At 37.3% G+C, this 12,598-nt stretch overlaps 1 protein-coding gene across 6 annotated transcripts in view; it reads right to left on the bottom strand.

Annotated features, from left to right (window-relative positions):
- UPF2 (UPF2 regulator of nonsense mediated mRNA decay) overlaps positions 1-12,598 on the bottom strand; it is a 64,705-nt gene that overhangs the window by 12,551 nt on the left and 39,556 nt on the right. For all 6 annotated transcript variants that reach the window (XM_042791867.1, XM_032985832.2, XM_042791868.1 and 3 more), the window contains 5 exons: positions 8,922-9,061; positions 7,084-7,188; positions 6,048-6,146; positions 5,106-5,273; positions 216-357 (listed from right to left, as the gene is read on the bottom strand). In XM_042791867.1, coding sequence (XP_042647801.1) covers positions 216-357; positions 5,106-5,273; positions 6,048-6,146; positions 7,084-7,188; positions 8,922-9,061 — 654 coding nt within the window. The remainder of the gene's footprint in view (positions 1-215; positions 358-5,105; positions 5,274-6,047; positions 6,147-7,083; positions 7,189-8,921; positions 9,062-12,598) is intronic.

The following is a 12,598-nucleotide window of genomic DNA, read 5'->3' as shown; positions in this document are numbered from 1 at the left end:
ACTTGAAAACTCTTTCATGAAAGAGCTATAAAATTTTCTTCAAGCACAGAGAGCAGGGAGTAAATGATAAATGACAAACTAAAAATACAGGGTTTCCATTAAGTATTGCAAATAAATATTTAGAACTTCAACTTCTAACCATCACAGATAATATATTCTGTAGATCCACAAAGTTCCTTTGAAAATGAAAATTAAATACTTGGTGATTTTCTTACCCTGGTAGTCCTCTTGTTCTTGCCGTTCATTGATATCCAAAGTGAGCTTTTTCATCCTCATTCTCTCCTCTTGTTCAGCCTGCTGTTGGTTCCAATGGTTTGCAGCAAGTTGGGAAGACATTGGTACATTTAGGATCTTAAACTGCAAATGAAAATAAATTAAGTGTCCATCATAAAAAAAACCCAAAACAAAACAAAACCACAAAACAATTCAAAATACAGAAGGGTTATAGACACTTTCTACAGAAGTTTCGACTGTAAAGTGTGTTGCTTGTTGGCGTTGTTTGCTTTTTAAAACTCTACTTCACATAAGGAAGCATGAGAAAATACAAGATATTCAGACCTCCTAAGGACACACAGAACACACAAAAAAGGCTGATGTCCTGCTAAGGCAAAAGACTATTACACACAGTATTTATAGGAACAAAATTGATTAACTTTCACCAGAACACGTAGCTATATGCTTTATTTACTATCTTCATACAGGCAGGTACCCTTCACAGTGAATTACACTGGTCTTGAGATAAAAGCACCATAGCTGGCTCTGAAAGCTGCACCTCCCTCTGGAGGCCTCTACCTTCCAGAGATGAAGCCCCTGAGCAGAATTGCTATTATCATCCCTTATGATAACAGAGGAGAAACATTCCAAGCATTTCAGATATCCCCCGGCACTCCTTGGCCTGTACTTTTCCTTTTACCAATGATACTAGCTCCACAGTGCTTATTAGTCTGGAGACAACTGTGGTGTCAAATTTAATCTCTTCTTCCTCCCCCGCACCCAAACATTCACACAACACATTTAACACATTATCTGATTTGCCACAAGCAACATGAAAGGTGAGCTTGGTACTACTCCTACAGAGTTACCCTCTCTGAAAAATACAGCTGAGGTTTTCAGAGGGGCATAGGGAAGATGCTTTCTTTTTCCCCAGACTCAGAAAATCCAAGTTTTTATTTCCACGGAATTTTTGGTTTTTAACAATTGTTCCAAAATAGAGAAGTGATTCTTCATCTTGTCTGCAACTGAAACAATAGTTTTCAGAAACCGCTTAATGCTAAAGTTTCTGAACGTTTAGAAAAATTTCACTTTCTCCTTCAATTGCACATCCATTAGAAGTAAGTATTTCCATGCTGTAAGCAGAGTAATGCATTTAAGGATAACCACTCAATATTCCACTAACTACTCGGAGTCCTGTTGGTTGTTCTTGTCATCTATTTCCACAGAAATAGAAGCAGAGCAAATTTCTAAGTGTTCTTTTCTGCCATACTATCAAAAGCTGAAGACAGAAAGATACATTATCAAAATCTCTGTTGAGAAGGTATGCAATAAAAGCAAAATCCTCACTGCATGTGGTTAGTATTTAATGCAGTAATTACAAAGAAATCTCAAGGTATCTATTAGTAGTGCCCCACTAGCAACAGATGAATGATGAGTGTGAGAAGACACCAAGTACTCAGATGCAGCATTTGAAAATAAGCTGGTTTTGAAACAGGACAGACTCTTGCAAAGACTTGAGAAAAACCTGTGTACAGTGAAACCCTATCAACCAGAAGATTTATTTACATGAGACCTTTTTTTGGGGGGGGGTGGAAGGTAATAGCATATTATATTGAACAGAAATACAAGCTTGTTACTAAGGTGTGTGGAGAAGAAAAAAATTAAAGTTCTTGAAATTCCAAACGGAAAAGTAAGCTTGACTTTCTCACTGCTGAGCAGACTACGCACGTTCCCAGATCTTGTCAAATAAGCTTCATGCAAACTACACATAACTAACCCATTAGTAGCATTTCATGATAAAAATCCCTTCTTAGCTTCAGCATTAAGCTCTTCATCCATCTTAATATGTCCTTTATATTTTATCTGTACTATGGATTGATCACTTTAGTGGGACTGGTAAGTGTTTTCAGACAGGATGCTTAAAGCAGAAAAAGGAAAATGAAATATAGAAGGGTGCAAACAAAACAGGTACAAAACTCAGACTGGTAATTAACAAAATATCCCTGAGTCTATCTCAAGGCAATCAGACAGTTGCCACCTGAAATCAAATCACTGATGACAATTTCTAAAGATATGATGATTACTGAGCAAATGAAACATTTCTGATTTGCAAATAGTGAAGAGGTATATCAAAAACCTCTTATAAAATCAGAGAGATGGGGACAGAACATAAGGACTTCACTTAGAAGATGGCAAACTAAAGAAAGATCAAAAATGATCATTCATAAAACTAGATTACAGATGTCATAAAAACGTCACTGAGATAAAGAACTTCACATTCAAGAACAGACTTGACCATTCCATGGATACTACTGTTCTTTTACGGAACCTTGCTAAAAATCTTTCAAATGAAAGGAAATCATTTGTCTTAGGTATTAACCAAATTTCTCGACACTAGGTGACCTTTTTATACTGTCTAAATCTCACCTTAGCTCCCACTTACTTGTCATAAGACTTCTCAGTTTCAAACCTATCGAATGGTATTAAGTAGACCTCAGCTCTGATTCCTTATGATGGCAATATTTCTTCATTCTACCTTGCTCTCTCATAAATCATGATGCCACGGTCTGATTTCCAATAACCATGTTCAGTTCTCCTGCTACTAGTTTTGTAAGTTTTGTCATACAACTTCTTTGCTACAGTTGATGGGTAAAAAAACCCAGACATCTATTGCCTACCCAATATCATTGCTATTGCCCGTTTTCATAAATCACAGTGTGACAAAAAAGGATAAAATATGGTATACTTGTTATTATCAGCCTGCAATGACTATTAATTCAGGTTGTATGCTGCTGGTAAATAGCAGTCAGCTGTTCTTGTGTTGCTTCAAAAAACTAGCTGTGAATGCTGCACTGAAATCTGGCTGAACACGGGCATGTGAACTGAGTATTTAGTGACTGGACCTCAACTACCAAATGCTAACCTCCAGGAAGAAGCACAGCACATTCCATTTTCACCAGTAAGTACTTTCTTATGGTGAAGATTTCCAGCTTCAGCAGCACCACTGACAAAGAACACGAGACCAAACCAACTGCTCACACAGCTAGTGATTAGGTTGATGTCGTAGTGAGGTGGTGATGCTTATCATTCCAGTGACTGTGCAGATCAGGTTGTCTGCAAACTCCTTTTGACTGTTTTAAAAATGCTGAAAGTTTACAGCTATAGCTTAACAGTAAAGTATGCATCCATCACTTCAAAACTCTGTGCGCATTCTGCTCACGCAGATTTAAAATAAACTACTAGAAAAAGGAGTAATTATTTTCTTTTCAACTCCACCTCTTCTTTCCTGCTTATTTTTCTATTAAAACTGACTACCAAGACATACTTTTTTTCTGAATACAGAACTATGGACAAAGCAGCCTTTCATTGACTCAAGAACTGAAGTAGACTATAAATCAACTGTTTTCTACATTTCTAGAAACACTGAGAGGAGTTTTGGCAGGAAGAGCCTACTCCCAAAACCAAATATTGGAGGAGAAGCAGGGAAATCTCCTGAACAAGTTCTGCTTTCTTTTTAAGCCACATGTCAGCAATATTTTCCCCTCACACAGAATATAAAGATCCTAAAATTCTTGGTAACTACAGATACTCCCAGTAAATTATCCTGAAAAACCTAAACACCTATTTTTTTTAAACAGAGTTTTCTTAAATCCCTTCTCAGCACAATGACAACGGTTAAAATTCCCCACTCAAAACTTCTGTAGAACTTTGTGTAGAACATTCAAGTTCCAGGAAAACAGAAAAACCAAATAAATGTAGTATGGAAATCAGCTAATCACCACTAAATGCAAGCATGTATGTGCCCACTCAAATGGGCATTACCCCTTGCACTTTCAAAGCACCCAGCACAGCACACACTCACTAGTTCAAGTGGTTTACGAAAAGAGATCTTCTCACTTTCCACACGAATTTTTGAAGTGTCCTTCATACGAAGGAAGAGAAAGACTACTTCAAGTTTCTATACCTCAACTGTTACACTACTGTCACAATTCAGGCAACAAAAGCCAAAGCAAAGCAGTGACATGGATCTAAGCATTCGAAAGGTACAGATGCATGGAATGAAACAATGCCTTGGTTTTGCTGTCTATATAAACTCAGAGTCATTCATTTTCACCATCAATTTATACAACCAAAATGAAAAGGTTTCTTTAAAAGACCTAGACCGTGACAAGAAATGCATGTGGAATGTGTTAGGTATTGATCTGTATACTACACATTTGCTGACCTAGGAAAATTCAAACATACTGGAGAAAAGTGCCAAGACAAACACGCAGCCTGGCTGCATGAAGCAAGGGGCTTATTTGTTTTATCAACATGATTTCCATTTAAGTTTCTCCAAGATATTCACTCAGTACATTCTGGAATAGTTCCCTACAAATGTCTTCAGAGATAATCACTTTTTTTGCAAGTTGAACAAATTTAGCCAAGCAGCAGTTACTTAGGAAATGGAATTTAGCAAATACCATATATCTTGATTTGAAGCTGAAAGTGTTCTCAGAAAAACAGGTAGAATTTTCAAGATTCTGGAATATCCCTTTCTTTTTCCTTTCAACTTTCAGTGGCAGTCCACCAACCGCATCTGTTCATCTTCCACAACTATATTTAAAATACATATAAGACACACCACTGTCCTACTGGTGTAATCACCAAACATAATTTGTCATGGTATAATTTAACTACAGAAATTTTCTACATGATTTCTATTAACCAAGAATTCCAAGAAACTACATACAATATTTTCTATTTATCAAAATTAAGTTGTCTGTATCCCATTCTGAGAAAAGGATGAAGAAATAAAAATGCCTATGTCTTCAAAAGTCAGAGTGTGACTTTAAAAAGAGTGAAAGGATTATATTTATTAAACAACATTTATACCTTACGTACACTCTTACCTGCTGTTTGTTGCCTTTTCGTGTTAACATGACAAATGGCATTGTGTCTCCAGACTCTGACTCCCCTTCCCCACCACCAAGTGGGGGACCCTTCTTGAGCTGACTTTTGAGATGTAGAGGAATAGCAACATCCAGCTGATGTACTTTAACAGATTCACCACTCCGTTGCTATTAAAAAAAAAGCAGTAATTTATATAAATGATCAGATGCTAAAAATGTCAGTCAGTCTGGCAACACTCATTTTCATGAATGAGAACAGGTTTAACCATCCAAGAAAACACAGTAATATATAAATAAATGTATTAGGTTTTATTAGATCTTCCTTTGGTTTCCTTGCTTGTGAAGAAGAAAGTTACAGGGACAGAATACTTCAAATTTTAAAGGAATTTTGGATAACAACCTTTTAAGGAAAGAAATCTAGAGACTTGATAAGACACATTTGAGAATGGCATTCTACATTTAAGATTTTTTTGTCGCATCTTATTAATGTATTCCTCCTGCAGGGCTTGCTATATTCAAATATTTACCAGATGTGACTGGGGCAGGGGGGGCAGGGCAGGGCAGGGTGGGGAAGACTTGAAGGTTATGTAATTTAAATGCAGCTACATTTTAAACATATTAAAACCTAGGCTTGGATAGTCTAGGATAAAGTCAGAAGTGTTACATAGTATCTGATGAAGTTGTTATTCATCCAGTAAAATATATGTCAGCATGTCATATACTCACTGGGCAAACAGTACAATTAACAGCTATTTTCCTAAAAGCTACTTATCCAAACACGTCAATTGCAGAGAAGAGGCCACAACTAAGAAAAAAAAAATCCCTGTTCTTTAGTATGGTAAGGTAAGCATTAATCACTTATTTACTTAAAAAAGAAAAAAAAAAATCAAATACAGTTAGCCATACAGCAAATTATATTAAAGAAAAAATAAATAGGTATACCTGAAGATTCTCCAGCACCATTTTATCCAATGCCTGAATGAAGTCCTCATCTTCTGCACAAGGGACATGCTTAAGTCCTCCTCCTTTAATCATTACTTCCTATTGCAATGGAAAAAAACCTTTTACTACATTAGTTTCAGAAATATGAATATTCAGTCTATAAATAGGTGGGAAAATATCTTTATTGCTTTTATATCATACATAAACAAAAACTTTAAAAAAATGCCTTGTTGAAGGAAAAAGCTTTCAGCCTGGATTAGTTTCTTTAAGAAATATCTTCTGATTTTATTGCATCAATTATTATGTAGGCTGGCCGCTCACAGTATTCTGACACACTAATGTATGTGTACAGATACGTAGGTACATTCTAGATATGGCAACAATAAAAAGAAAAGTGTCTATCCCTACTGCACCTTATTTAAGTAATTTTTTCCAGAGTCCATAAGTTAGATGGTCTTTTCAAGACAAATACTATTCTTCAGTATTTGGAAAGTATAACACAACAATAAAAATGTTTCAAGTCCGTACCTCAACACACTGTTCTGTAACGGTCATTACTTGTCTTACTATGTAACTGCAATTCAGGCTCAACAGGATGGGTTCTTTTACTACAGATGTTGTAATTTGCCAATCCCAGATTTGCATTTTAAGGAATTTTGCACTTCTTGGTTTGTCTCCTTTTCGGTTTTGAAATCTACTGGAGTGTAACTAGTTTACCTTGTATCATATCAGTTTGCTACCATTGCTGGCATTGCAAAACTATCACTTATGCAATCTTTTCCAGTCTAGCTACCTGTGAAAAGTGCATAGTCATGTGAAAACATGTAGTAAAATTGACAGCGTAAGTATTTTCAGAAGGTAATAATGAAAGTTTGCAAATACAAAAATAAGCTCTAAAATATGTTTGGAAGTATAGCAGGCAGTATTCTTGCCATGTTTTCCCAGATATGTTATGAGCAGCATTAGCAAAAAATATTCAGTAAAGAAAACCAAAGATGCAGAAGTCAGTTCACTTATCTAAAGCTACAATACATACTGTATTCTCCTCATCGGTTTCATTTTCTTTATTGGAGTCTGTAAGATAATCTGTGTTTTCTTCCTCTTCTTCTTCACCTTCTTCTTCCTCATTGTCAGAGCCCTCCTGAAATATTCAACAAGTAACTTCTGACTATTTTAAAACAAAAAAGATCACTTGCATCTGAAGTCTCATACATTTTCTGCACTTTTCTTGCCCTCTCCCCACCCAAACCTGTTTAGTTCAGTCTTAGTATATTGGTTTGTTACGTTTTGTATTTAATGTTTCAGTCTGACATCTTCACAAATGTACAGCAGGAAACTGGGATTAGTGGCTGATACACCAGATGGTTGTGCTGCCACTCAGAAGGAACCAAAGGAGTTGGGAGGAATGGATTGAAATGAATTCATGAAGTTCAGTGAAGGGAGATGAAAGTCCTGCACCCGAGAAGCGATAACCCCACGGACTACTACAGGCTGGAAGCTGACCATCTCGAAAGCAGCTTCGCAGAGAAGGACCTGGGGTCCTGGTGGACAACAAACTGACCAAGGACCAGCAGTGCACCCTTGCAGGGGCAGCTGGCTGCATCCTGGGCTGCGTTAGGAACAAGTCACAGGAGGTGATCCTTTCCCCCTGCTCAGCACTGGCAAGACACATCTGGAGGGCTGCACCCAGCTCTGGGTTCCCCAGAGCAAGACAGATATGGACATACTGGAGTGAGTCCAGCAAGAGGCCATGAAGATGATTAACAGATTGGAGCACCTGTCATAGGAGGAGAGGCTGAGAGAGACGGCACTGTTTAGTCTGGGGAACAGAAGGCGTGGGGTGGGGGAAGATCTTCTCAATGTGTATATTGCCTGAAGGGAGGGAGCAAAGGAGGAGTTGGACTCTTCAGTGCTGCCCAGTGACAGACCCAGAAGCAGTGTAGGCAAGATGAAAAATTTAATTTAAACATAAGAAAAAAAAAAAAAAAACCTTTACTGTGCTGGTGTTTAAACACTGGAACAGATTGCCCAGAAAGGTTGTGGAGCCTCCATCCTTGGAGATATTAGAAATTTGATTGGACACTGCCTCAGGCAATCTGCTGTAGGTGACCCTGCTTTGAGCAAGGGACAAGATGATCTCCAAAGGTTCCTTCCCCACTCCCCAACCATTTATGATTCTAATGATATTATTAATTTGTGAGTAAAGGCACAAACCCAGCCAAACTTCAGGAATTTTAATGGTGAGAAGTATAGACTGAAAAAAAGCTTACTAGTAAACCAACCAACCCAAGCACAAGGAGAAAAAGTGTTTCTTATTTCCTTGATGAGCTCATTTTCTCATAACACTACCATTATCATGTCAGCTTTGCTGTGTCATAGTGACAAGCTAGAATTTCTACGTACACATCTTTTTTTTATTGGCTCCACCATTTCTGATTCAAAATATTATTGGCACAGTAAACAAGGAAGGTTGTTATGCTCCATAAATCTTTTATTTATTCATATTATACAGGCATACTCTGAATACCTGTTATTTTTCCTACACAGCTGCTTTGACATCCAGTCAATATATTCGCTTTTATAACAGATAAAGAAAGTTATATAAAAGTGCTTTCATGCCAAAAAACTGAAGGCATCTTTTCGTTGAGAAGCAGCACGTATCCTGAGCAAAGTTGTCAGGTTCAAGTTTCTGCCATAATTTCTCTGGAATACACCTCAGACATTCTGTATTCAGTTTTGCATATATAGAAAACTGGGATGGAAATACCCTCAGAGTACTGATTGGGTTGTGCATACCCACATTTCACCTGCTAACTCTGTAACACAGAAGGGCTTATTCTTGTTATGCAAGGCAAAGTAAATGATTAAGTTCACCTCTTCTTCTGGCTCATTTACTTCACTTTCATTTCCAGATTGTTCCTCTGTCTCTGCTCCACCTTCCTCCTCCTCTTCATCTTCTTCTAGATTCTCTCCTTCTGTAATGGAATCTTTGGAATCTTTGTCATTCACAATTCCTGAAATTTGGAAAAAGAGAAAGAATTAGAACAAAGAACTAGAACAGAATTAAAACATTAGGGCACATATAACCACTCAAGCTACATGTGGAAGATCACTTCAAAAGTCCAGTTACTGAACACAAACTTCCAATGGATCATAATATTTGACTTCTGAATGAGACATTTTCCACGTAGTTACCTTAGCCATAGAGGGTAAGAATTTCCCTGCCAGGAAAGGAGAAAATATATTATGGAGAATGTTTAAAATCTCCCACTGAACAGCAATCAAGAAGCTGCACTGTGCCAACTGCTTCAAAATATCCTCAAACTAAACATGCAACCTTACTGAAATATGTACTGAAATATGAGCACTAAATTACAGATGCTCTACAAAACCTGAAGAACCCAGAAGGCATCAAGTCCCTGCAGTCTTAGTTCCAGTACTTCACATTAACTGTCAATTAGCAGTTTTGAAACAACTATTTTCTCAGCCTGTAATAAATCTTTTCTAATGCTCGAGGGTTACACTTGAACCTATGAGGATGTAGGTGCCTATATAAAGTCTTTAGGAAATCAGAGTCTCTTCCAAAAGTATTATCTTCTACGCTCATCCTACTTACAGACACAACTGGTAGTTCTTTCACTGTGTTATAGCTCATCTTGCAGTTTTTCCTTACTCACCTGCTTGCCAACTCTATTCCTCAAGACATTTTAGTTTACTTTGTGTGTAAGGTATCAAGAGTAGCTCCCTTAACCTCTGCTTTCTTTCAATAAAGTATCATTCAATGTAATACCCTTACCTACACCATTCCCATAGTAGTGAAAAGTAAGTTTTAGCTTTTTTCACTGCTTCAGTGTCCAATTTAGTCTTAGAAACAGATTTCAATCAGAATTGTTTTCAGAGAAAATATTTAAGAATTAAGCATGGTTATGATTCAGGAAAAAATTAAGATCTATTTTTAGAGATCAGCTACTGCAAAAAATAAGTCATCCAATGCAAAAAACAACAAATTTCCAGCATATACTATTGTTATCATACAGTCTTTTATTTTTTTTTCCCCAGTAATTTACAAAGACACTTAATCCTCCAGAGGATTGTGGTTTGAGCTAGCAGAAAGCGATGCTGATGTCAGCCTTCTGCAACACAGCAGATCTAATCCAGTAATTTTTCAAAGATTTTACTAAGGAGTCAATACAGTTAGTCATTCATATTACACCAACCACACTTGGGGTCAGCTGTTAGTGTAGTTTTTTGGACAGCAAATGAACACATCAAATCTCTGCTCCTGGCACTCCTTGTTTGTTCTCTACCATATACAAAGAACAAATGCGCTAGTATGCAATTCTTAAGTGGAAGTCTAGATTCTGAATATACAAGCGGTTTGGGGCATACCAGACCTTTTTCCCTCCACCTCCAGACGCCTTTAAGAGATACAATACACTGATACACAGAGTCAGGTTTCCAGATAAATTTCACTGAGATCACAAAGAACAGCTTTAGGAGGTGAATTTTTAGAGCCATGCTTAAATGAGACAAAACTCAGGAATAAAATGAATGGTATATATGGTTGCATGATAGTTATTGAGAATTTCAGTTCTGTGTGAACACATGCATGCGCGCACACACACACACACACACACCCCCCTCCTTCATGTTCCAAAGGTTTCAAAGCATTTTTCCCCCCCTATCTGTAAATACTGTGCTCTTCAAAATATGTGCTGCTCCATAATTATGCAAGAGTTTCTTTTGAATCACTGTATTCTCACCAGTACAAAAATCAGAGTGGCACAGGAACCAACAGTCAGTCCCCAATGCAAGGGCTGCAGGCAACAAGCCAGCCCACTGTTCGGCCTAGAATTACACTTCAGACTGATAATGAGCAAAGCACACCATGATCTTTAGCGCAATACCTTCTCGGCGTTATTACCCATGGGCCGAGGAACTATGGGGACAAATCGATCAAGAGCTGCAGTTTTACAAGAGCTTTTGTTCAAGTATTAAAAAACTCATTTCCTTCAGATTTTCTTGCACCTATTGTCACAACCTTCAAAGGTCAGAAAGACAGATGACAGACTTCCTGAGACCACCCTCAAACAGTCCTAACAGAAGGACTAGGAACTATCCCACCCTATATTGATTGCTTAATAGCAACCAAGTAATACCAATATCAAGAAAAGCAACACTCTTGGGCGGGGGGGAACAGAACATAACCCCCTACAGTAAAGGCTCTACTGTTGATGGGCTTTGCTCATGCCAGAACACACACAATAAAATGTTCTCCAACATTTGCTCACATTCGGTGACCACGTATCTTCCCCTTAACTACACCAAATCCAACTGCTGTAGCAGTGGTGATTCAGAGAAGAGAAGTTCTTATGATTTGTGGGGAGTAAGTGCTGAGTATCTTTTAAAAGAACAGTACAGTTTATGTAACTAGTTGTATATTACTTCTTGCTTATCATTTTGAGAGCATAAAAAGTTAGTAATTTAGACCATACCATAAGGAAATTTTTATCTACAGTTTGGTTACTACATAGGTAATTTTAAGGCATGTCAACTAAACAAACAACATATTAAAAAAAAAAGTCCTCCTAAACCAGAATTTGCAATGTTTTACCTGGCAATTACACATACTCGTCCCACTAGATTAAAGGATTATTCTTAAAAATTGAACTTGTCTAACTAGATTAAGTGCTATTAAGGCTCTAATTAACACTTACAAAGTGTAAAATTTACATATAAAAGCTTTTCATGAACAAGCTTGACTTCAAATAAAAATGGAATATTAGAAAACAACTCCATTTAATGAAAAATGAGCACAGTAGTATCCAATAGTAAGAACTGATATGTACAAAAGGTTTAAAGGTTAATATGATGATTGCAGTTTTACACATACACTAACCAGTATTTTGTCAACCGAGCTGTGCTGCAAGCCCAACTTTTTTCTCCTGAAATTAACTGAATTTTTAACACAGCAATATTTATAAATATACATCACTGTAACTTTAGCAGGAACTACAAGTTAGCACACAACCTAGGCAACAGGTAAATTTTTAAGGAGGAAAAAAACCTTTTAAATATCCAACCAAAACTCTAATTCGTGGAAAGAAAATCATCCTCTGGCCTCTACCGAAATGTAAAGCCCATTCAAAATGACTCCAAAGGAAGTGTGAGGCTCAAAGTACCTGACAGCATTTTAAAGGCAAAACATGTCCTCTCTTTTATTATTTATTATTAGGTCTTACACTAGTGCTTACTTTGACACAGCAACTTGAGTCAAATCTAGAATCAGGGAAGGGACAGAGTTGCAAGCAACCAATCTACCAAAATGACCAAGCTCTTGGTCATCACCAGCAGTTACCAACCATCATACAGTGAGCATCAGTGCTTAGCAACTGACAGGCTGCAGTAATTGAGTGTGCAGATATTCCTTGCTTTTTGTAGTAGAGCGTGCTTCCAAAATTTCTGATGAAATTCATAGTTTTCTTCCTCATCATTTGCACCATACTACTGCCTATACTAAAATGGACATACACACACATGCACTCCCCCTC

This window comes from Tyto alba, unplaced genomic scaffold, assembly GCF_018691265.1.
Source record: "Tyto alba isolate M040663 unplaced genomic scaffold, T.alba_DEE_v4.0 Super-Scaffold_2, whole genome shotgun sequence".
Classification (NCBI taxonomy): Eukaryota; Metazoa; Chordata; class Aves; order Strigiformes; family Tytonidae; genus Tyto; species Tyto alba.
The sequence above is the reverse complement of the archived record's forward strand: the minus strand, read 5'-3'. Positions and strand labels throughout refer to the sequence as shown.